The sequence below is a fragment of the Coregonus clupeaformis genome, chromosome 33 (genome assembly GCF_020615455.1).
Source record: "Coregonus clupeaformis isolate EN_2021a chromosome 33, ASM2061545v1, whole genome shotgun sequence".
NCBI lineage: Eukaryota > Metazoa > Chordata > Actinopteri > Salmoniformes > Salmonidae > Coregonus > Coregonus clupeaformis.
In genome coordinates this window covers 32,172,104-32,196,553 of record NC_059224.1, presented here as the reverse complement: position 1 = coordinate 32,196,553, position 24,450 = coordinate 32,172,104, and the positions used below count along the sequence as shown (strand labels likewise).

The 24,450-nt window shown below is 44.3% G+C and overlaps 1 protein-coding gene across 3 annotated transcripts; it reads left to right on the top strand.

The window, feature by feature from the left end:
• The first annotated feature begins 30 nt into the window (after window positions 1-30).
• Window positions 31-23,772, top strand: LOC121548987 (serine/threonine-protein kinase LATS1). Of its 3 annotated transcripts, XM_041860737.1 has the most exons (10): window positions 31-286; window positions 6,181-6,303; window positions 6,409-6,486; window positions 8,823-9,307; window positions 16,863-17,013; window positions 17,316-18,802; window positions 20,583-21,165; window positions 21,303-21,488; window positions 21,665-21,771; window positions 21,878-23,772. In XM_041860737.1, the coding sequence occupies exons 4-10, from the start codon at window positions 8,954-8,956 to the stop codon at window positions 22,412-22,414; spliced, it is 3,405 nt and encodes a 1,134-aa protein (XP_041716671.1). In that variant the 5' UTR covers window positions 31-286; window positions 6,181-6,303; window positions 6,409-6,486; window positions 8,823-8,953; the 3' UTR covers window positions 22,415-23,772. The 3 variants fall into 3 exon arrangements, with proteins under 3 accessions (XP_041716671.1, XP_041716672.1, XP_041716675.1); XM_041860738.1 differs by lacking the exons at window positions 31-286; window positions 6,181-6,303; window positions 6,409-6,486 and adding an exon at window positions 7,995-8,048; XM_041860741.2 differs by lacking the exons at window positions 31-286; window positions 6,181-6,303; window positions 6,409-6,486 and adding an exon at window positions 7,995-8,177.
• The last annotated feature ends 678 nt before the right edge of the window (window positions 23,773-24,450 follow it).

The following is a 24,450-nucleotide window of genomic DNA, read 5'->3' as shown; positions in this document are numbered from 1 at the left end:
TTGTGACGTTATCACATGGCGTTTGACGTTTAGTTTTGTTGAGTTTGTCCTCATTGGGCCACCGTACGAGAGCTGGTGGGATTCGAGGAAATGCATGTAGAGAGGACCTATTTGTAACTGTACAAATAAATCAAAAGTAAAATGAGTTACCTTTAAGATTAATTTGATAGAGGAAATCAGTGCAAAGTACGTGTCAAAGAAAATCAGCAAAACGAGATGGAGACCGGTCTCATCTTCGTCTTTACAGCAACCAGACATCTTTGCTACTGGGTCTTGAGACAACGAGGTGGGTCTGCTAGTTAGTTAGCTAATTACAGTACCAGTTAAAAGTTTGGACACACCTACTCATATTCGTCGCCAAACCCACTTCCAGGTCATCTATAAATCACTGCTAGGCAAATCCCCGTCTTATCTTAGCTCACTGGTCACCATAGCAACAGCCACCCGTAGTCTGCGCTCCAGCAGGTATATCTCACTGGTCATCCCCAAAGCCAACACCTCCTTTGGCCGCCATTCCTTCCAGTTCTCTGCTGCCAATGACTGGAACGAACTGCAAAAATCTCTGAAGCTGGAGACTCTTATCTCCCTCATTAACTTTAAGCATCAGTTGTCAGAGCAGCTTACCGATCACTGCACCTGTACACAGCCTTTCTGAAATTAGCCCACCCAACTACCTCATCCCCATATTGTTATTTATTTTGCTAATTTGCACCCCAGTATCTCTATTTAAAAATACAATATGATGATATTTGCACATCATCATATTTGCACAAGATGATATTTGCACATCATCTTTTGCACATCTATCATTCCAGTATTATACGAAATTGTAACTATTTTGCACTATGGCCTATTTATTGCCTTACCTCCATAACTTACTACATTCGCACAGACTGTATATATATTTTCTGTTGTATTTTTGACTTTATGTTTTGTTTACCCCATATGTAACTCTGTGTTGTTGTTTTTATCGCACTGCTTTGCTTTATCTTGGCCAGGTCGCAGTTGTAAATGAGAACTTGTTCTCAACTGGCTTACCTGGTTAAATAAAGGTGAGAAAAAAAAGGGGTTTTCTTAATTTGTACTATTTTCTACATTGTAAAATAGTAGTGAAGACAAACTATGAAATAACACATGAAATCATGTAGTAACCAAAACAGTGTTAAACAAATCAAAATATATTTTATATTTGAGATTCTTCAAAATAGCCACCCTTTGCCTTGACAGCTTTGCATTCTCTGAAACCAGCTTCACCTGGAATGCTTTTCCAACAGTCTTGAAGGAGTTCCCACATATGCTGAGCACTTGTTGGCTGCTTTTCCTTCACTCTGGGGTCCAACTCATCCCAAACCATCTCAATTGGGTTGAGGTCGGGTGATTGTGGAGGCCAGGTCATCTGATGCAGCACTCCATCACTTTCCTTCTTGGTCAAATAGCCTTTACACAGCCTGGAGGTGTGTTGGGTCCTTGTCCTGTTGAAAAACAAATGATAGTCCCACTAAGCCCAAACCAGATGGGATGGCGTATCGCTGCAGAATGCTGTGGTAGCCATGCTGGTTAAGTGTGCCTTGAATTCTAAATAAATCACAGACAGTGTCACCAGCAAAGCACCATCACGCCTCCTCCTCCATGCTTCACGGTGGGAACCACACATGCAGAGATCATCCGTTCACCTACTCTGCGTCTCACAAAGACACGGTGGTTGTAACCAAAAGTCTCAAATTTGGACTAATCAGACCAAAATACATATTTCCACCTGTCTAATGTCCATTGCTCATGTTTCTTGGCCCAAGCAAGTCTCTTCTTCTTATTGGTGTCCTTTAGAAGTGGTTTCTTTGCAGCAAATCGACCATGAAGGCCTGATTCACGCAGTCTCCTCGGAACAGTTGATGTTGAGATGTGTCTGTTACTTGAACTCTGTGAAGCATTTATTTGGGCTGCAATCTGAGGTGCAGTTAACTCTAATGAATTTATCCTCTGCAGCAGAGGTAACTCTGGGTCATTCTTTCCTGTGACAGTCCTCATGAGAGCCAGTTTCATCATAGTGCTTGATGGTTTTTGCAACTGCACTTGAAGAAACATTCAAAGTTTGATGGACTGTTGTTTCTTTTTGCTTATTTGAGTTGTTCTTGCCATAATATGGACTTGGTCTTTTACCAAATAGGGCTATCTTCTATATACCACCCCTACCTTGTCACAACACAACTGATTGGCTCAAATGCATTAAGAAGGAAAGAAATTCCACAAATTAACTTTTAACAAGGCACACCTGTTAATTGAAATGCATTCCAGGTGACTACCTCATGAAGGTAGAGAATGCCAAGAGTGTGCAAAGCTGTCATCAAGGCAAAGGGTGGCTATTTGAAGAATCTCAAATATAGAATATAATTTGATTTGTTTAACACTGTTTTGGTTACTACATTATTCCATATGTGTTATTTCATAGTTTTGATGTCTTCACTATTATTCTACAATGTAGAAAATAGAAAAATAAAGAAAAACCATTGAATGAGTTGTTGTGTCCAAACTTTTGACTGGTACTGTACCTAGCTCAAATCAAATCAAATCAAATTTTATTGGCCAAATGCGCTGAATACAACAGGTGCAGACATTACAGTGAAATGCTTACTTACAGCCCTTAACCAACAGTGCATTTATTTTTAATAAAAAAGTAAAATAAAACAACAACAAAAAAGTGTTGAGAAAAAAAGAGCCGAAGTAAAATAAAATAACAGTAGGGAGGCTATATATACAGGGGGGTACCGGTGCAGAGTCAATGTGCGGGGGCACCAGCTAGTTGAGGTAGTTGAAGTAATATGTACATGTGGGTAGAGTTAAAGTGACTATGCATAAATAATTAACAGAGTAGCAGCAGCGTAAAAAGATGGGGTTGGGGGGCAGTGCAAATAGTCTGGGTAGCCATGATTAGCTGTTCAGGAGTCTTATGGCTTGGGGGTAGAAGCTGTTGAGAAGTCTTTTGGACCTAGACTTGGCACTCCGGTACCGCTTGCCATGCGGTAGCAGAGAAAAACAGTCTATGACTAGGGTGGCTGGAGTCTTTGACAATTTTGAGGGCCTTCCTCTGACACCGCCTGGTATAGAGGTCCTGGATGGCAGGAAGCTTGGCCCCAGTGATGTACTGGGCCGTACGCACTACCCTCTGTAGTGCCTTGCGGTCGGAGGCCAAGCAGTTGCCATACCAGGTGGTGATGCAACCAGTCAGGATGCTCTGGATGGTGCAGCTGTAGAATCTTTTGAGGATCTGAGGACCCATGCCAAATCTTTTCAGTCTCCTGAGGGGGAATAGGCTTTGTCGTGGCCTCTTCACGACTGTCTTGGTGTGTTTGGACCATGATAGTTTGTTGGTGATGTGGACACCAAGGAACTTGAAGCTCTCAACCTGTTCCACTACAGCCCCGTCGATGAGTGGGGGCGTGCTCAGTCCTCTTTTTTTTTCCTGTAGTCCACAATCATCTCCTTTGTCTTGGTCACGTTGAGGGAGAGGTTGTTATCCTGGCACCACACGGTCAGGTCTCTGACCTCCTCCCTATAGGCTGTCTCATCGTTGTCGGTGATCAGGCCTACCACTGTTGTGTCGTCGGCAAACTTAATGATGGTGTTGGAGTCGTGCCTGGCCATGCAGTCATGGGTGAACAGGGAGTACAGGAGGGGACTGAGCACGCACCCCCTGAGGGGCCCCCCGTGTTGAGGATCAGTGTGGCAGATGTGTTGTTACCTACCCTTACCACCTGGGGGCGGCCCGTCAGGAAGTCCAGGATCCAGTTGCAGAGGGAGGTGTTTAGTCCCAGGATCCTTAGCTTAGTGATTAGCTTTGAGGGCACTATGGTGTTGAATGCTGAGCTGTAGTCAATGACTAGCATTCTCACGTAGGTGTTCCTCTTGTCCAGGTGGGAAAGGGTAGTGTGGAGTGCAATAGAGATTGCATCATCTGTGGATCTGTTGGGGCGGTATGCAAATTGGAGTGGGTCTAGGGTTTCTGGGATAATGGTGTTGATGTGAGCCATGACCAGCCTTTCAAAGCACTTCATGGCTACAGACGTCAGTGCTACGGGTCAGTAGTCATTTAGGCAGGTTATCTTAGTGTCCTTGGGCACAGGACTATGGTGGTCTGCTTGAAACATGTTGGTATTACAGACTCAGTCAGGGACATGTTGAAAATGTCAGTGAAGACACTTGCCAGTTGGTCAGCACATGCTCGGAGTACACGTCCTGGTAATCCGTCTGGCCCTGCGGCCTTGTGAATGTTGACCTGCTTAAAAGTCTTACTCACATCGGCTACGGAGAGCGTGATCACATAGTCATCCGGAACAGCTGGTGCTCTCGTGCATGCTTCAGTGTTGCTTGCCTCGAAGTGAGCATAGAAGTGGTTTAGCTCGTCTGGTAGGCTTGTGTCACTGGGAAGCTCGCGGCTGTGCTTCCCTTTGTAGTCTGTAATAGTTTTCAAGCCCTGCCACATCCGACGAGCGTCAGAGCCGGTGTAGTACGATTCAATCTTAGTCCTGTATTGACTCTTTGCCTGTTTGATGGTTCGTCGGAGGGCATAGCGGTATTTCTTATAAGTGTCCGGATTAGAGTCTCGCTCCTTGAAAGCGGCAGCTCTACCCTTTAGCTCAGTGCGGATGTTTCCTGTAATCCATGGTTTCTGGTTGGGGTTTGTATGTACGGTTACTGTGGGGACGACATCATCGATGCACTTATTGATGAAGCCAGTGACTGATGTGGTGTACTCCTCAATGCTATCTGAAGAATCCCGGAACATGTTCCAGTCTGTGCAAGCAAAACAGTCCTGTAGCTTAGCATCTGCGTCATCTGACCACTTTTTTATTAACCGAGTCACTGGTGCTTCCTGCTTTAGTTTTTGCTTATAAGCAGGAATCAGGAGGATAGAGTTATGGTCAGATTTGCCAAATGGAGGGCGAGGGAGAGCTTTGTATGCGTCTCTGTGTGTGGAGTAAAGGTGGTCTAGAGTTTTTTTTCCTCTGGTTGCACATAGCTATTGAGTTTGGTGTGTCCAAACTTTTGACTGGTACTGTACCTAGCTATTTACTGTCTGTACTGTCAACGCATAACGTTACTTTGCTTTATTTTCTGCCAATAATAAGAAACCTGTCACTTAACCTAAATTACTGAAGTCCAGTATACTGCCGGCAGGGCAGCTTATGCATAGCCAGCTAGTTTAGTTAACTAACGTTACTAGCTAGCAGTGCTTCATTTGTAAATCGGGAGGTCCCGGAACACATAGTCCATTTAACTCCTGAGAGTCAACTCTTTGCTCAAAGCCATGAGCGGGCACCATGCGCGGGCATGTGGCTGTGATGTTTAGCCTCCTTCTAAGGCTGTTCTGAAAACTCTGGCTGTAGTGTCTATTTCTATTTTATTTTTAGTGTTAACCCGGGTGTCCTCTTTATCCTTGTCTACAAGGCTTGCTGCCACCAAATGTGCCTTGGTTCAGGCATGTTAAAAAAGACTTTTATCAGAGGGCTCTTTGTTTTTTTTATTTTATGTCTGATGCATAGGATGTTAATTTACTTTATATTCCACACACTCTTTTGCTAGTTTAATCCCTCAAGTCATTTCTAGACCCAAGCTCCCTACCCTTTTGCATGTTGTACAGCCCAACTTTGAATTCTGCATGACAAGCCAGGGGTTATACGTTGGCTTGTTCTTGAACTGCAAATTGCACCTGCTCCGAGCACTTCGTAGGTGGATGCACTGCCCCCCTCCCCCCCAGCTCCCCTTTTCTTATCAATTTTCTATTTGGCTTTCCCACGATTCAAATTCAGTAGGGAGACGTCTAGGCTATGTGACATGATTACGTAGGGACCTCTTCACTAGCTGACCACCACTACCAAGACCTGTGTCAAGATCAGTTACTTACCCCACTGGCCCTCCCCATAACCTCTATGTACAAATAAGAGAGCAGGTCTGGAATCAGTGTGACAGGATAGGATGATTACATAGAAGAATCGCCGCGCTTTTACATGATGGTCTTTCATCAAATAGGTGCCGGAACAAATAAAGTCAAATCTAAGAGGTGCTGGATCCTGTTCCGGCAGGATCCGGCACAAATTAAGCACTGCAAGGTAGTGTAATTTACCATCACTCAGCTGTTGAACATTTCTGTCTGATTGCATACCTCTAGCGAAATCTCTTTTTCAGGACAACAACATTTCCATTTGGTCCATCGGAGAGAATGGGGTCTCCAGTATGGACGATGAATTTGAGGGAGACCCTCAATTAGTATGTTTATACAAACATAATGGGGATGTTCTGGACCTTCAAGTAAGTTAATATACTACTAGGTGTAAGATACTATCCTGACGTTAGACAATATTGTACTTGGTCCTGATTTTGTCATAATTGAATGTCAATCTTACACTCCTTTAGTTTCTGGATCTAGACAGAATAGTAACAGCATCATCAACTGGAGCGGTGAATATCTTTCGGCATCACCACAACAGCCAGGTATGGATGTTATTTCACAAGACATAATCATAATGAAGATATACCAACAATCATGGCTACATCAATTACAAATGTCAAGTTAGCTCTTCTCTACAAACATTGTCTGTTTGTCAACTGTGGGAAAGAGCACATCATTATCCCTGCGACAACGCTCCATGTACTGGAGTTGTATGTAACAGCCCTGAGATTGTAGCGGTCGGGGAAGATAGAAGGATCATGCTCTTCAGAGCGGACCAGGAAGGAGTGCTGCACACCATTGGTCTGAGAAGGAAACAATAGGTCCTTATGTGTTAATAAGAGTGTATATAATTGTATGCTCTCCTGGCAATGCTCATTATTTTCTTCAAGGTTGGATTTTGAACTTGCAATGACATAGCCTTCATACCCATTTCCAAAAATCAGCTGGAACTTCAAGTGAAATCCCACCCTTTAGCCAAGATGATACTGACATACTATTTTTCATTCCTGTCAGAAAAGGCTGATAGTAGCACAATCCATGCTGTGACTTTCCTGAGGACTACAGAGATCCTTACCGTCAATTATATTGGCCAGCTCAAACTATGGGACTTTAGGCAACAGGGCAATGAACCATCGCAGATTCTTTCACTGTGGCTAGCAGCCATTATGGAATGGAACATTGCGTTGAACAACAAAGGAGCTGATTGGCTAACACTGCCATTCCAAAATGGCTGCGGTGGCTACTGCTACCTAGCATGAGGACGAAAAGGGCAGTTTCCCGCGAAAACAAGCAGCATTTCAATCTTCTCGATGGAGCAGTGTGGATAAAGGTAAAATTTTTAGTACAGTGGCATGTCCCATCCCTGCATTGAGGTACGTTTTCCGACCCATGTCTCGCGCTGGCTCCACGGTGTCTTAATGTAACCATGATTGCGTTCCGACCTCAGTGCGTAACGGTAGGGTCGTTATCTTCTGGCAATTATTTACCTAAACTGATTGTTGAAATCTTTTCCCAGTATAAGGTCCTGCTCTTGAGGATTAGATAACCTTCATCAGGTGAAAGTATTTTGTAAATTGTATGATTGTGTTTGATAGTCCTGAAGGAGGTTGAAGAAATTGAAAGCATACAGAGATCTTGTATTACCACTGAAATAAAGTTTACACTCTTAATGATGAGTACCGGTTGTACAGGAACTTGTGCTCAAAACCAATCACAGATAAAGCACTTGATTTTTGGGGTAGTCATATTGGTTGTATTCATGTCATTTAACTCCTGTGTTTTGAAATAAAATGTATTTACATAAATATGATATCACTTATTCAATTATGCATAACTTTTCATAACAGACGATATACTCAGTGCATGAAAGAACCATGATATGGACCACATTTAGGTCTAATGAGAATATAGAATATAAACTTTTGACATCCATTTGTTTTCATTTTGTTTGTATATATTGTATTTGTTTTATGTTTATGAGTAAGAATACCTTGAATCACTTGTGAAAGGCCTTTGTTTGGGGTAAAGGTGCTATCGCAGGGGATGATGGGAAAAACACATCCGGGAAAGTTGTCTCTGTCAGACAGGAATATTCAAGCGACAGGTAGGACACGGAGTAGCAGTAAAGTTCGTCACTTTCAAACTTCGACTGTCAGTCGATTAACTCAGTTGATTGCACTTTCTAGTTGATTTGAAGTCTGGAGATTTGATTAGAAGAATAATGCTGCTGATGGTAAATTCATTGACAACAACCTGTTAGCTAGCATGCTAACTTGGCTGGTGGTTGCTTTGCGACGCGGACAGGCCGTGGACAATCCGCAGCAGCGGGCTTTGCTAGGTAGCTAGCTGGTTAGCTATTGAACTGAAGTTGAGCTGCTTGGTAACTAAATACGTAGAATTGTATTCTTCACTACCCTTTAGCTTTGCAGCTGGCCGGATTACATATCTGCTTATTACATAACATCCTACAGTCGGTACTTTTAACCACCATATTTGGTACCTAGCTGACTTAGCTACAAGCACCATTTGTTTTCATGGTCACGTTTGCTAACCAACCTTAAGTTGTATGTTATAGATACTAAACTATTACAGTTATCTAACATAATGAATTGTCTGAATATATTAATTGACAGAAAATCTGTATTTACGTTATTTAGCAGACGCTCTTATCCAGAGCGACTTACAGTTAGTGAGTGTATACATTTTCATACTGGCCCCCCGTGGGAAACGAACCCACAACCCTGGCGTTGCAAGCGCCATGTTCTACCAACTGAGCTACACGGGGCTGTAGGATCATTTCACTGCTCATATCTGAGAGATTGCATTCATTTCTATTTGCTGCACGATGTTCATATGTTCTGTGTTTCATCATCCCCAGGTACTCAGCAGGATGCAGATGTGAAGTAATTAGAGACTTGAAGCTCCTCTTGGCCCCTGATACCCTCACAGTGACGCACTGCTGTGTGCTACCCTGTTGTCCCCTTTGGCTGTCAACCTACATGTTCTTACATGAAGAGAGGGGAGAAACCCGAAGGATATCGACAGATGCGACCAAAGACTTTCCCTGCTAGCAACTACAGTGTTAACAGCCACCAGATGCTGCAGGAAATTCGGGAGAGTCTCCGGAACCTGTCCCGGCCTTCTGACCCCCCTAAGGTGGACATGGGGTGTGCTGGTATAGTGGTGCCTGAAGACCCCAGGCAGCAAGGGCGCTGCAGCAACCCCAGAAACCCCTACCACAAAGCCTTGCAGGAGATTCGCAAGTCCCTGATGCCTTTTGCCAATGAGCCCAGCTCTTCTGGACGGACTGCAGAGGTTAACAAACAGATGTTGCTGGAGCTGCTATCTGCTGGCTTTGAGGAGGTAAGGAGGAATAATGTAAAAGTGGAAACAGTACTTCAGCTAGGGATCTAGCAGGGGTGTGGACTTGAGTCACATGACTTTGACTCTACATTTACACACACTACATTGTCACACCCACACAAAACCCACTCAGATACACTACATTCTCCCACACACACATACCGATACACACTTTTACACTCATCATTTGCTGCTGCTACTCTGTTCTTTATTTTACTCTTATCTATCCTGATGCCTAGTCACTGCCTTCATGTACAGTGCATTCGGAAAGTATTCAGACCCCTCAACTTTTTCTACATTTTGTTACGTGACAACCTTATTCTAAAATGTATTAAATAGTTTTTGTCCCCTCATCAATCTACACACAATACCCCATAATGACAAAGAGAAAACAGGTTTTTAGAAATGTTTACATAAGTATTCAGACCCTTTGCTATTACATTTTAGTCATTTAGCAGACGCTCTTATCCAGAGCGACTTACAGTTAGTGAGTGCATACAATTTCATACTGGCCCCCTGTGGGAATCGAACCCACAACCCTGGCGTTGCAAGCGCCATGCTCTACCAACTGAGCTACACGGGGCCACGTTTTAGACTCGAAATTGAGCTCCGGTGCATCCTGTTTCCATTGATCATCCTTGATGTTTCTACAACTTGATTGGAGTCAATCTGTGGTAAATTCAAGTGATTGAACATGATTTGGAAAGGTGCACACCTGTCTATATAAAGTCCCACAGTTGACAGTGCATGTCAGAGCAAAAACCAAGCCATGAGATTGAAGGAATTGTCCGTAGAGATCCGAGACAGGATTGTCGAGGCACAGATCTGGGGAACGGTACCAAAACATTTCTGCAGCATTGAAGGTCCTCAAGAACAGTGGCCTCTATCATTCTTAAATGGAAGAAGTTTGGAACCACCAAGACACTTCCTAGAGCTGACCGCCTGGCCAAACAGAGCAATCTGGGGAGATGGTCAGGGAGGTGACCAAGAACCCTATGGTCACTCTGACAGAGTTCCTCTGTGGAGATGGGAGAACCATCCAGAAGGACAACCATCTCTGCAGCACTCCACCAATCAGGCCTTTATGGTAGTGGCCAGACATAACAAAATGTGGAAAAAGTCAAAGGTTCTGAACATTTTCCGAATGCACTGTATATATTGAAAAATACAATCGATTGGTTGAAAGAACAGACGACTTTCGGTCTACCAAGATTTTTTTCCATCGGGGACAGCCCTCATTTGTTTTACTTACATTTACATTTAAGTCATTTAGCAGACGCTCTTATCCAGAGCATACATTATTTTTTACATACAGGCCCCCCGTGGGAATCGAACCCACAACCCTGGCGTTGCAAACGCCATGCTCTACCAACTGAGCTACATCCCTGCCGGCCATTCCCTCCCCTACCCTGGACAACGCTGGGCCAATTGTGCGCTGCCCCATGGGTCTCCCGGTCGTGGCCGGCTACAACAGAGCCTGGATTCGAACCAGGATCTCTAGTGGCACAGCCTTAGACCACTGCGCCACTCAGGAGATACTCACTTGAGACTTGAAAAAACTTGGCTTGACTTGCTCTTAGAATGCACAACTTGGACTAGACTCGAGACTCAACCCATTCTACTTGGGACTCGACTCGACACTCAGACCTTGAGACTTGCTTGTGACTCGAATAATAGTGGCTTGGTCCCACCTCTGTTAGCTAGTAGTACTATTGCAGAATGTTTTCCCTTTGTTGGTGGTTGACAGGAGGCTAATGTGAAATATGAAAGCTATGCAATGTGGAATTACCAGCTTTAATGGCGGCATGCTCAGGGTGTCATTTTCTCATGGGCATTTCCATGTAAAAAGTCATAGTTCATAGGAGCGCACAACATTTTGTGTCAAATGAAAGCTAAGCGTCTATATTTTTGAGAAGTTAAGGCATGTACCGGTATACAATTTTCCATCCTAAAAATTAGGAATAAGCAAAGGCTTTGATTTCTGGTCAAACAGATTGAAAAGGGGTCTTAGAAAACATCTAGCAGAAAATAAGTGTTAAACGGTATTAGAAATACATCAAAACACAATGTTGAAGTAAAGACCCTGCCAATGAATGTCAACACTTATATTTAGTTTTTCAGAAATGAATTGCCTTCTGTAAGTTTAATAAATATTGCCTAGTGTCTTGTCATTCTGTTGCCAAAAACCCACATCTTTAAGATATTTTTTTATTTTTTCTCCCTCATCATGAGGGAGGGGAAGGAAAGTTCATAGAAGTAACAAGTAAAGGTAGACCTACCAATTAGTGTTTTTACTGATAGCAATTTGGTTTGAGGTATTAAGTGATTTAAAACGCATCATTCTGTTACCAAATCAGTAACAGAATGACTGCAACTGAATTGGCTACAATGGGAATTCATAGTAGTCACAAACCACAGTTGGGTCACCTGCTACTGGCCTCCCTTCCGCTGGCATATTGTTATGTTCAACTCTTAATAACTGTTTTCTTTCTGTTGCGTGGTGGTCAAAGCAAGATTGTGAACACAGTCTGGACAACCATTTTCTCTCTTTCTCTCTCCAGTTAATGTCACCTCTCCCGGCTCTTACTGACACCTACCCATGAGCCCCCTCCCTTTCCACTTACTGTAACCAGTAGGGATGTGCATCTTTCCCTTTCAAGGCGATTCGATATATATCTAGGTACATGTGCTCCAATACGTTTTAGTTTGAAAAGATTTGGTTTGATTAGACCACATACATTTTCCATTCTAAATTATAATCTACTGCTGATGGAGCTCATGAGCATGGGCCTCTTTGAGCTGGATCTGTCCGAGCTGGGGTGTGTGTGGTTGTTTATGCTATGTAGGCACTTGAGCTGAGCCACAAGGGAGACTAAGCATCTACCACCCCACTAACACTATCAGATTAGGGGGGTGCAATGTAGGATAGACCTATGTTTTTTGTCCCCCCACTTTGGATCTGAAATCACCATCACCCACTAATTAACTTGTGTTTGAGCTAGTAATGTATCAATATTTATCATTATCAAATTAGCTATGACATAGCCAATTAATATATAGCACAACTTCGGATTTCACCCCCATCTCAAAATCAAATGGTTTGGAAGTTTTTAGGGAGTGAACTTCTCTTCTCTTGCTTCAGCCATGCAGTGCATTCGGAAAGTATTCAGACCCCTTGACTTTTTCCACATTTTATGTTACAGCCTTATTCTAAAATTGATTAAATTGATTTTTTTTTCTCATCAAACTACACACAATACCCCATAAAGAGAAAGCAAAATCTGTTATTTTTTGAATTTTTACAAATGTATTAAAAATAAAAAACGGAAATATAACATTTACATAAGTATTCAGACCCTTTGTTGAAGCACCTTAGGCAGCAATTACAACCTCGAGTCTTCTTGGGTATGATGCTACAAGCATGGTACACCTGTATTTGGGGAGTTTCTCCCATTCTTCTATGCAGATCCTCAAGCTCTGTCAGGTTGAATGGGGAATGTTTTAGCACAGCAATTTTCAGGTCTCTCCAGAGATGTTAGATCGGGTTCAAGTCTGGGCTCTGGCTGGGCCACTCAAGGACATTCAGAGACTTGTCCCGAAGCCACTCCTGCATTGTCTTGGCTGTGTGCTTAGGGTCATTGTAATGTTGGAAGGTGAACTTTCACCCCAGTCTGAGGTCCTGAGCGCTCTGGAGCAGGTTTTCATCAAGGATCTCTGTACTTTGCTCCGTTCATCTTTGCCTTCATCCTGACTAGTCTCCCAGTCCCTGCCGCTGAAAAACATCCCCACAGCATGATGCTGCCACCACCATGCTTCACCGTAGGGATGGTGCCAGGTTTCCTCCAGACATGACACATGGCATTCAGGCCAAAGAGTTCAATCTTGGTTTCATCAGACCAGAGAACCTTGTTTCTCATGGTCTGAAAGACTTTAGGTGCCCTTTGGCAAACTCCAAACGGGCTGTCATGTGCTTTTAACTGAGGAGTGGTTTCCGTCTGGCCACTCTGCCATTAAGGCCTGATTGGTGGAGTGCTGCAGAGATGGTTGTCCTTCTGGAAGGTTCTCCCATCTCCACAGAGGAACTCTAAAGCTCTGTCAGTGACCATCGGGTTCTTGGTCACCTCCCTGACCAAGTTCCTTCTCCCCAGATTGCTCAGTTTGGCCGGGCGGCCAGCTCTAGGAAGAGTCTTGGTGGTTCCAAACTACTGTGTTCTTGGGGACCTTCATTGCTGCAGAAATGTTTTGGTACCCTTCCCCAGATCTGTTGCCTCTACACAATCCTTTCTCGCGCTCTACGGACAATTCCTTCGACCTCATGGCTTGGTCTTTGCTCTGACATGCACTGTCAACTGTGGGACGTTATATAGACAGGTGTGTGCCTTTCCAAATCATGTCCAATCAATTGAATTTACCACAGGTGGACTCCAATCAAGTTGTAGAAACATCTCAAGGAAGATCAATGGAAACAGGATGCACCTGAGCTCAATTTCGAGTCTCATAGCAAAGGGTCTGAATACTTGTGTAAATAAAAACCTGTTTTCTCTTTGTCATCATGGGTTATTGTGTGTAGATTGCTGAGGATTTTTATTGAATCCATTTTAGAATAAGGCTGTAACGTAACAAAGTGGAAAAGGTCAAGGGGTCAGGAATACTTTCCGAAGGCACTGTATAAACTGATTGTTTAAAGCAAAACTACTTACTTTTGTTCCGGTAAAGCACAATCTTCAACAGTGCATAGATAACAATAATTTAGCAAATTACATAGGTTGTCACTCAACTAATTAAGCCTAATATCACGCAAGCAATTTTAGCATTTGAATGCTGAATGTGCCGCACAGATGTGCAAGTTCAGGAACAGGCAGCCTACCTCGCGAAGCTGGGCACAGTGTGCAGTTTGACTAGGCTACTGATATTGCCTGGGGAGGTTAGGCATGCAAAATGTATTGTAGATCAATGACTGTCAACACAGTAGCATGCAGTTCGACATTGAAGGAGAGGTACCATCAGATGTCACAAAAGATTAGGTGTTTTCGGAAGGTAGAAAGATTGTAATATGAGCCCCAAAGGATTGCGAACCGGCGATTCGTAACGTCTGAATCTATTTTCTGACCGATGCATGCTACATTTGGATCGGTTTGGGGTCCGCGGACCGATGCGCTTGTAAACATTTGAATCGGGACCTACAGTGCCCTCCACTATTATTGGCACCCCTGTTTAAGATGTGGTCGAGGACTTCCAAAAATTCTCATTTTTTTTAAACAACATAGAACCCAAATGCAAAAAAATAGAAAAATCCAACCTTTTAAGTACATTACTTTGGTGGTTAAAAAAAAAATCGCACATTTAGAAGAAAAAAAAAACTTGAAATCATGTGTCCCACAATTATTGGCACCCCTAACAATTCCGCTGAAAATTTTAATTGATTTTTTTTAAATATATTTTTCTGTAGTTGCTAAAGTTGGTCAGGGTATCTAGGAACTTTTAATTAGTAATTCATGACTTCCTGTTTCCCTGGGGTATAAATATGACGTGACACAGAGGCCTAATTCTCTTACCCATTTGTCAACATGGCAAAGACAAGAGAACACACCATTCAAGTAAGGCAGATTTGTGTCGACCTTCATAAGTCAGGCAATGGCTACAAGAAAATAGCCACTCGCCTTAACTTGCCCGTATCTACAGTCAGAGGAATCATTAAGAAGTTTAAAACAACTGGAACAGTGACAAACAAGGCTGGAAGAGGTCCCAAGTTTATCTTGCCACAACGCACAGTGAGGAGGATGGTAAGAGAAGTAAAAAAAAGTCCTAAGCTCACTGTCACAGAATTGCATCAAAGAGTGGCATCTTGGGGTCACAAAGTCTCCAAAACAACCATCAGACGCTCTCTACATGCCAACAAGCTGTTTGGGAGGCATGCAAGGAAAAAGCCTTTTCTCACTAACACTCACAAACGTAAACGTCTGGAGTTTGCTAAGCGGCACTGGGACTTCAACTGGGATCGTGTGCTTTGGTCAGATGAGACTAAGATTGAGCTTTTTGGCAACAAACACTCTAAATGGGTCTGGCGTAAAACAAAAGATGAGTATGCCGAAAAGCACCTCATGCCCACCGTGATGTATGGTGGAGGATCTGTGATGCTGTGGGCCTGTTTCTCTTCCAAAGGCCCTGGGAAACTTGTTAGGGTGCATGGCATTATGAACGCTTTGAACTACCAGGACATTTTAAATAAAAACCTGATGGCCTCTGCCAGAAAGCTGAAGATGGGTCGTCATTGGGTCTTTCAGCAGGATAATGATCCAAAACATGTGGCAAAATCTACACAAAAATGGTTCAGCAGTCACAAACTCAAGGTCCTCCCATGGCCATCTCAGTCCCCAGACCTCAACCCAATCAAAAACCTGTGGGGCGAGCTAAAGAGGAGAGTGCATAAGAGAGGACCCAGGACACTGGATGATCTAGAAAGATTGTGCAAAGAAGAATGGTCAAAGATCCCTCTCTCTGTGTTCTCCAATCTTGTGAAATGTTATAGGAGGAGATTAAGTGCTGTCTTGTTGGCAAAAGGGGGTTGTACAAAGTATTAACATCAGGGGTGCCAATAATTGTGGGACACATGATTTCAAGTTTTTTTTTTCTAAATGTGTGATTTTTTTTTTTTTTACACCAAAGTAATGTACTTAAATAAAAGGTTGGATTTTTCTCTTTTTTTGCATTTGGGTTCTATGTTGTTTAAAAAAAAAAGGAGCATTTTTGGAAGTCCGTGACCACATTTTAAACAGGGGTGCCAATAATTGTGGAGGGCACTGTATGCTTATCTGTGAATCATTAAATCCCTAGTAACCAGCCATCACCCACTGAGCACCGACCATCACCGGACGTCCATAGATGTTGAAAAGTCAGTCCAAATCAAAACCAATCATAGACGTCTGGTGATGGTATAACGTTAGTACAGTAGTCTATAGGTCAGTACAATACTGTACTGTAGAATTTAGTACAGTATAGTAGAGCACACTAGAGTAGAGTACAGTGTAATTTACTGTACTGTGCGGCGCTCATTAGAATAATTGCCAGTGTAGAATAATACCCAAGCATTCAAAGGAGGAAATTAAATGTTCCTATGTTTGTGTACCTATTCAGCATACATCACCATGAAAAGAATGGCATTCATAGTTAAGCATTTCTGTATAGTTTAAAGTAGTTGTGTGGTTTGTTTAACTTTGCAATCAATGTTTTTTGAGTCTCAGTGATTCTGTTATTGTGGAATTACCCTAATGCTAAAGAGGTTTTCAACTAGTCAGTCACATGACTCCTGTATTCAGCACTGAAGCGGAGTATAAAATATTTTCTATGAAACCATATGTCATTTAAAAAGCTACTGGAATATCTGGCTCTTTAAAAAAAAAAATATATATATATATAATAAACATGTATGAATTACATTGTATTTGACAGTTGTTGAGTAGTTCCTGTTAACTTGATCTGACGTTCGTCTAACAGCACCTCGGACAAACCTTTATTTATTTCAGGTATTAATAGCTAGTAAATGTATTGTGTGCAGGAAATGGTGATCTGTGCTCTGAAGCAGACCAACAGTCGCAGCGTGGAGGCAGCCATAGAGTACATTAGTAAGATGAGCTACCAGGATCCTGTGAGGGAGCAGATGGTGGCTGCCGCCGCCCGCCCCGTTAATGCAGGCATGAAAGCCCCCGGTAGGTGTCTGTCCTCTGGGACCAAACCTCTCCTTTTTCCAGGGTTGTTCACGGGACCCTGGCTACCATTGTTGCAGGATCTAGGGCTATACTATTTGTCGCTGGAGATACAATAGATTGTCGTTGAGGGAACAAGATTCTATTGAACAACTGCTTTGGGGGAAGGGAGTGTGTTTGAATTGAGAATGCTGTACAATGCAAGGGTTTGCTTTCTTTGATATTGCATTAACATCTATTGCAAACATAATGATTGATCTCTATATGGTGCTTTTTAACTGTAGTTTTTCTTCCCATCGTTACAGGTTCATCTAACATCCAGCAGCCTGTGCTGAGGAGGCAGAGCTGGAAGGGTTCCAAGGAGTCCCTTGTTCAGAGACATGGCCACTTGATGGTGGAGGGGATGATGTACCGTTCAGACAGCCCTGGACCCCAGGGTGACCTGGCGGGACGAGGCCCTCCCCCAGCCTTCCCACAGGGCCACCCTGGCAACAACCCACGGGTCAACCCTCCCCTACCCCCTCAAGTGCGCAGTGTCACCCCTCCCCCAAATAGGGGTGGAACCCCGCCTCCACCCTCCTGGGACAGTAACCCCTCCACCAAGCGCTTCTCTGGCAACATGGATTACCTGGTGCCCCGTATTTCTCCTGTTCCTCAAGGAGCCTGGCCCGATGGCTACTCAGCCCCAGCCCCCCATAACCAGAGGGGCATCAGCCCAGTGCCCATGGGCCGTCAGCCCATCATCATGCAGAGCTCTGGGGGGAACAAGTTCAGCTTCCCCTCCGGCTGGTCTCAGAACAGCTCCCCTCAACCAGACTACATGGGACACCAGAGTGGCGGTAGCAGACAACTCCCTCCCCCTTACCCAGTGAACCAGAGCAGTAGACAAAGCCCCACCGCTCAGCAGATGCAGGCCGGAGGTCCTGCCTCCTCCCCATCCTACGTCAACAGTGGTAACCTCCCCCAGTCCATGATGGTGCCTAACCGGAACAGTCACAACCTTGACATGTACAACATGGGCGTGCCGCAGTCCTGGTCCCAAGCACCCCCCGGCCAGCCCCAGTCCTCCCCAGGTAGCAGCAACCAGGACATGTCCCCCTCATGGCAGCCGCACAGCATCCCTGTCCGATCCAGCTCCTTCAACAGCCACCAGATGAGCAACAGGCAGGGCCACCCAGCCAGCTCCCAGCCCTCTGCCACTACAGTGACCGCCATCACCCAGGCCCCCATCCTGCAGCCCGTTAAGAGCATTCGTGTGCAGAAGCCTGAGCTACACACTGCTGTGGCCCCCACACACCCACCCTGGATGCACCAGCCCCCACCCTCTCCATCTCCCACTACCTACCAGGAGCCACTACCAGCTGCACCCATGCCCCACATACCCATTACAGTAGCAGAGGTGCCCAGTTACCAAGGTCCTCCACCCCCATACCCCAAACACCTCCTCCAGCAGCCTGCTGCACTCTGCCCTGCCTATGACCCAGGGCCCAAGCCCAGTTCTGGGAGAGAGGAGGCTGCAGAGGAAGAGGAGTGTAGCAGCAGCTCTAGTGACAGGCCAGAAGGCCCAGACTCTGCTGCTGTGGGAACAGAGAAGGAGAATAAACAGATCACCACGTCTCCGGTGCCTATGCGCCGGAACAATAAAGATGAGGAGCGGCGAGGAGACCCCAGGGTGCCACTCTACTCTCCCCAGGCCTTCAAGTTCTTCATGGAGCAGCACGTTGAGAACGTCTTGAAGAACCACCAGATGAGGATCCATAGGAAGAAGCAGCTGGAGAGTGAGATGCAGAGGGTGAGAGGACACAGTTACAGCTTATAATGTCCCTATGAGTTACATTTGGTCTAAACAATGGTAGAATCTGAATTTGGTCTAATCAATTCAATTCACTGGAATACAGGGTCATTATTTATCAACTGAAAAGCCAACATTTACACCGTAATGGATTTGGCCGATGACAGTCGAATATGTCCTCACGCAGACTTACTTAGTTTTCGGTCTTTGTCTCTTTCTTACTATTTATTTCCTGTTCAAGCTGTATTTTCATTGCTTTTGAATGTTCTATTCTTTCCGTCTGCTTAGCTGTCTCTCTCTCTCTTTCTCTCCTGTTCTCTCCTTGCTGTCACTAACAGCTGATGTAGAAGGTAAAAGTATCTCCTATCAATGCTGTGACCTGAATAGCCCACACAGATCAGTGACCAAGTAAGCCACTGTTGAAAGATGGAACATTTTAATTGAACAGCATGAAGCCCTCTGCTGACTGACAGCATCACACCAACTCCTTAGGGAGAGGCATGCCTTTCCATCCACTTTCCATTTTAGTGCTCCGCTCCAGCATATATTATTAACACCTTCATGCTTGCCAAGAAAACCAGCCTTATTGAGAACGTCTGCTGTACACTATATATACAAAAGTATGTGGTCACCACTTCAAATTAGTGGATTCGGCTATTTCAGCCACACCTGTTGCTGACAGGTGTATAAAATTGAGCACACAGCCATGCAATCTCCATTGACAAACATTGGCAGTAGAATGGCCTTACTGAAGAGCTCAGTGGCTTTCAACGTGATACCGTCATAGGATACCACCTTTCCAACAAGTCAGTTCGTCAAATTTCTGCCCTGCTAGAGCTGCCCTGGTCAACTGTAAGTGCAGTTATTTTGAAATGGAAACGTCTAGGAGCAACAACGGCTCAGCCGGAAGTGGTAGGCCACAAAAGCTCACAGAACGGGACCCCTGAGTGCTGAAGCGCGTAAAAATCATCTGTCCTTGGTTGCAACACTCATTACCTGCCCGAATGCATAGTGCCAACTGTAAAGTTTGGTGGAGGAGGAATAATGGTCTGGGGCTGGTTTTCATGGTTCGGGCTAGGCCCCTTAGTTCCTGGAAGGGAAATCTTAACGCTACAGCGTACAATGACATTCTAGACGATTCCGTGCTTCCAACTGTGGCAGCAGTTTGGGGAAGGCCCTTTTCTGTTTCCGCATTACAATGCCCCCATGCACAAAGCGAGGTCCATACAGAAATGTTTTGTCGAGATCGGTGTGGAAGAACTTGACTGGCCTTGCCAGAGCCCTGACCTCAACCCCATCAAACATCTTTGGGATGAATTGGAACGCCGACTGCGAGCCAGGCCTAATTGCCCAACATCAGTGCCCGACCTCACTAATGCTCTTGTGGCTGAATGGAAGCATGTCCCCGCAGCAATGTTCAAACATCTAATGGAAAGCCTTCCCAGAAGAGTGGAGGCTGTTATAGAAGCAAAGGGGGGACCAACTCTATATCATTGCCCATGATTTTGGAATGAGATGTTCGAGCAGGTGTCCACATACTTTTGGTCATGTAACATATCTCGGTTAGTTTTTTAACCTGCATTTTCCAATGTGTTTTAATGGTTACTATGTTGTTACCTTACCTGTGCCTGCATCCTACCAGGTTGAATGCATTGCTTTGCTAATGGTTGTCTTATTTTATGTGCCTAATGAATGTTCTGTGGTGCTCTCTTAAATAAACAGTTTTTTGGGAGATCTCCGCGACGGGCCTGAATGTAAATTGTCTTCTTTTGCTATTTAGGTTGGGTTGTCAGGGGATGCCCAGGAGCAGATGCGCATGATGCTGTCTCAGAAAGAGTCCAACTACATCCGACTGAAGCGGGCCAAGATGGACAAGTCCATGTTCAAGAGGATCAAGACCCTGGGCATCGGAGCCTTTGGAGAGGTGTGTCTAGCCCGGAAGGAGGACACAGGAGCCCTGTACGCCATGAAGACGCTGCGCAAGAAGGACGTTCTCCTCAGGAACCAGGTGGCCCACGTCAAGGCAGAGAGAGACATCCTGGCTGAGGCTGATAATGAGTGGGTGGTGCGGCTCTACTACTCCTTCCAGGACAAGGACAACCTGTACTTTGTGATGGACTACATCCCCGGAGGAGACATGATGAGTCTGCTGATCAGGCTGGGCATCTTCAAAGAGGACTTGGCTCAGTTCTATATCGCTGAGCTCACCTGCGCCGTGGAGAGTGTGCACAAGATGGGCTTCATCCACCGCGACATCAAGCCAGACAACATCCTTATAGACCGGGACGGACACATCAAGCTCACCGACTTTGGCCTCTGCACCGGCTTCCGTTGGACGCACGACTCTAAGTACTACCAGAGTGGTTAGTATGATCCATGTCTTATGATGCTTGTTGCTGCTTCAATCCAAGAGGATGTTTTGGCCTTTGGGCTAACACTGTTCTCCCCCTTTTCATTGTCTGTAAAGCCAAGCTAATCTTTGTGCCGTTTCTCTCTGTAGGAGACCATGTTCGGCAGGACAGCATGGACTTCAGTAAGGAATGGGAGCAGGACCCAGCTAACTGTCGCTGTGCAGACCGGCTCAAGCCCCTGGAGAGGAGGAAGGCGAGGCAACACCAGCGCTGTCTGGCCCACTCCCTGGTGGGGACACCCAACTACATCGCTCCAGAGGTGCTGCTCAGAACAGGTAAGCCTGTGTAAGAGAAAGTTGAATCTGCAGTGAAGTTGGAAATATAATTGGTGATGTTTGAATTACCAATGCAGGAGTGACATTTTGTGTGTAATGTATGAAAGGTTATTATTTTGCTCTTGTGCACCATGTTATTATCTCTAACATGTGACTGTTACACCACTCTGTTCAAGGATACACCCAACTGTGTGATTGGTGGAGTGTTGGTGTCATTCTGTATGAAATGGTGGTTGGGCAGCCTCCTTTCTTAACAACTACACCCCTGGAAACCCAGCTCAAGGTAAATTAACCAGTTCAAAACTGAGCATATCTCATGTTGGCCTGGTTTGTCAGGTGTTGTTTTCCTCCTCTCTATATTAAACGCTCCGGTTCTGTCTTGTACGCAGGTGATAAACTGGCAGACCACCCTGCACATCCCCCCTCAAGCCAAGCTGAGCCGAGAGGCATCGGACCTCATCATTAAACTATGCCGCGGCCCTGAGGACCGCCTCGGCAAGAACGGTGCCGACGAGATCAAAGTGCAGCCCTTCTTCAAGACCATCGACTTCTCTAATGACCTGCGGCAGATGCAGCCGGCCCCCTACATCCCCACCATCGCTCACTGCACAGACACCTCCAACTTTGACCCAGTGGACCCAGATAAGCTGTGGAGCAGCGACAACGAAGCAGAGGGCAAACACAATGACACCCTCAATGGGTGGTTCAGGAACGGCAAGCACCCCGAGCACGCCTTCTACGAGTTCACCTTCCGCCGCTTCTTTGACGACAACGGCCACCCCTACAGCTGTCCCAAGCCCATTGGCATAGAGTATGAGGAGGGATCTGATGGGGACGAGGCAGACTCTGATGCCCCTGCACAGGAGGAGGGAGACCAGGAAGAGAGCAGCAGGAGGGCACAGGGCCGTGATTTGGTGTATGTGTAGTATCTTCTATGAACATCTTTGTTCTGCTGGACTGTTGGTACATAATAGGTCTGGGAAACAGGTTGCTGGTTTGTCAGAGAGCTGGTCAGGAGTTGGGTATATGACATGCGTGTGTATTCAGCTGCTGCTTCTGTGGGGCGGAACAATTAGGACCAGATATAATTGTACCATACAGAGCAGATACGCAGTACATATAACTACACTACAGTATAGTCTCTCTACACGACAGTCTGCAGGAGGAGAGTTTAGTCTTTCACACTATAGGTGTATTCATGGGGTTGTACAGGGTACGCTTTATAGGCTGTCTGACTGAACAGACAAAAAGGAATTGAAAGCAAGAATATCAGGGTGCTTTTCGAAGACTTACAAACCCTGTTTTAAGCCTTAAATACATTAAGATATTACAAACTGGTGATGCTAGTTGATACTCATAGGTATGGGATTTTTTTTTTTTTTACAACTATTGGCAATTGTCTTAATTTATATTTGAGTAGGTCTATTGCAATGGGGATATATTAGTGATATCACTGGTAGAATTTGCAGGGATAAGTAAATCTTGAATTGTTCATTGCTGTGCCTTTGATCTTCTGCTCTCTTTCACCAAATACTGTATGGGAGGGAATAATCGGTCTGGCATTTTAAACTAGACTTAGTTGATTGAACTAGGGTTTTGTGTATTTTTTAAATGTATACATAAAATCTATTTATAAATTGTTGTACACATTTGTAAATATTTTTTGCTCTATCTATTCGGTTGGTTAGTTGATATTCATTAGGGCAGGCCCTCATTATTCCCCTAATTTCTTTCCTCTGTAATAATTGAGAGCGATCATTCCACTGTCTATTTTGTTTCCTGGTTGCTGAAAGAGGCCAATCTGAAAGGTACCTTTTGCAATAATACTATAAAAAAACAAAAAACAGATGGAATGACTGGGGCCGACAGGCTCCGTTATGCTGTTTACAGTACATTTTCTTCTCTCATTCACTTCCACGGTAGCATCTGCCTTCATCACTTCTGACATTGTATCTCAACCAAAGCACTATGCTGTGTATGTATGAGCCCACTGACATGGCAAACCTGTTCATGAAGGACTGATACTGTACTGAAAAATAGAATGATAAACTGGCACTCTTTAGTAGCCCACAGCTCATAGTGGATAGATGGGTCGCCTCCCCTATCCCATACTTTGCCTTTTATTAGTGACTTGGAAAGATTTGAATGTAGTTATGGAATATGCACTGTTCTTGTTGAGATCATGTAAAGATGACTTAATGTGATTTATGGTGTAAATGTTTTTTCAGGGGTTGGGTGCAGGGAGAAGGGCTGATGAATAAAGAATGTAAAGCACTTCCCCGAATTCCATTTTATTGTCCATTTTGTTGTCCTTTTACACCTGACGCCTTGAACTATCCAACACAGGCTGCTCTATAGTACTCTCCAGGGGTATTCAACTCTTACCCTATGAGGTCCGGAGCCTGCTGGTTTTATGTTCGATCTGATAATTAATTGCCCACACCTGGTGTCCCAGGTCTAAATCTGTCTCTGAACAGTGGTGGAAAAAGTAGCCAATTGTCATACTTGAGTAAAAGTAAAGATACCTTAATAGAAAATGAAAGTGAAAGTCACCCAGTAAAATACTACTTGAGTAAAAGTCAAAGTATTTGGTTTTAAAAACACTTAAATATCAAAAGTAAATGTAATTGCTAAAATATACTTAAGTATCAAAGTAAAATTATAAATCATTTCAAATTCCTTATATTAAGCAAACCAGATGGCACAATTTTCTTGTTTTTTAAATAACATAGCCTTGGCACACTCCAACACTCAGACATAATTTACAAACCAAGCATTTGTGTTTAGTGAGTCCACCAGATCAGATGCAGTAGGGATGACCAGGGATTTTCTCTTGATAAGTGTGTGAATTGGACAATTTTTCTGTCCTGCTAAACATTCAAAATGTAACAAGTATTTTTGTGTGTCAGGGAAAATGTATGGAGTAAAGAGTACATTATTTTATTTTAGGAATGTAGTGAAG

Excerpts from the sequence above, each read along its gene's own strand:
- LOC121548987 (XM_041860737.1), top strand. The coding sequence starts at position 8,954 with ATGAAGAGAGGGGAGAAACCCGAAGGATATCGACAGATGCGACCAAAG. Across the intron at positions 17,014-17,315 it reads TGCAGGCATGAAAGCCCCCG|GTTCATCTAACATCCAGCAG; the intron begins GTAGGTGTCTGT and ends CCATCGTTACAG. Across the intron at positions 21,166-21,302 it reads CTCTAAGTACTACCAGAGTG|GAGACCATGTTCGGCAGGAC; the intron begins GTTAGTATGATC and ends TTCTCTCTGTAG.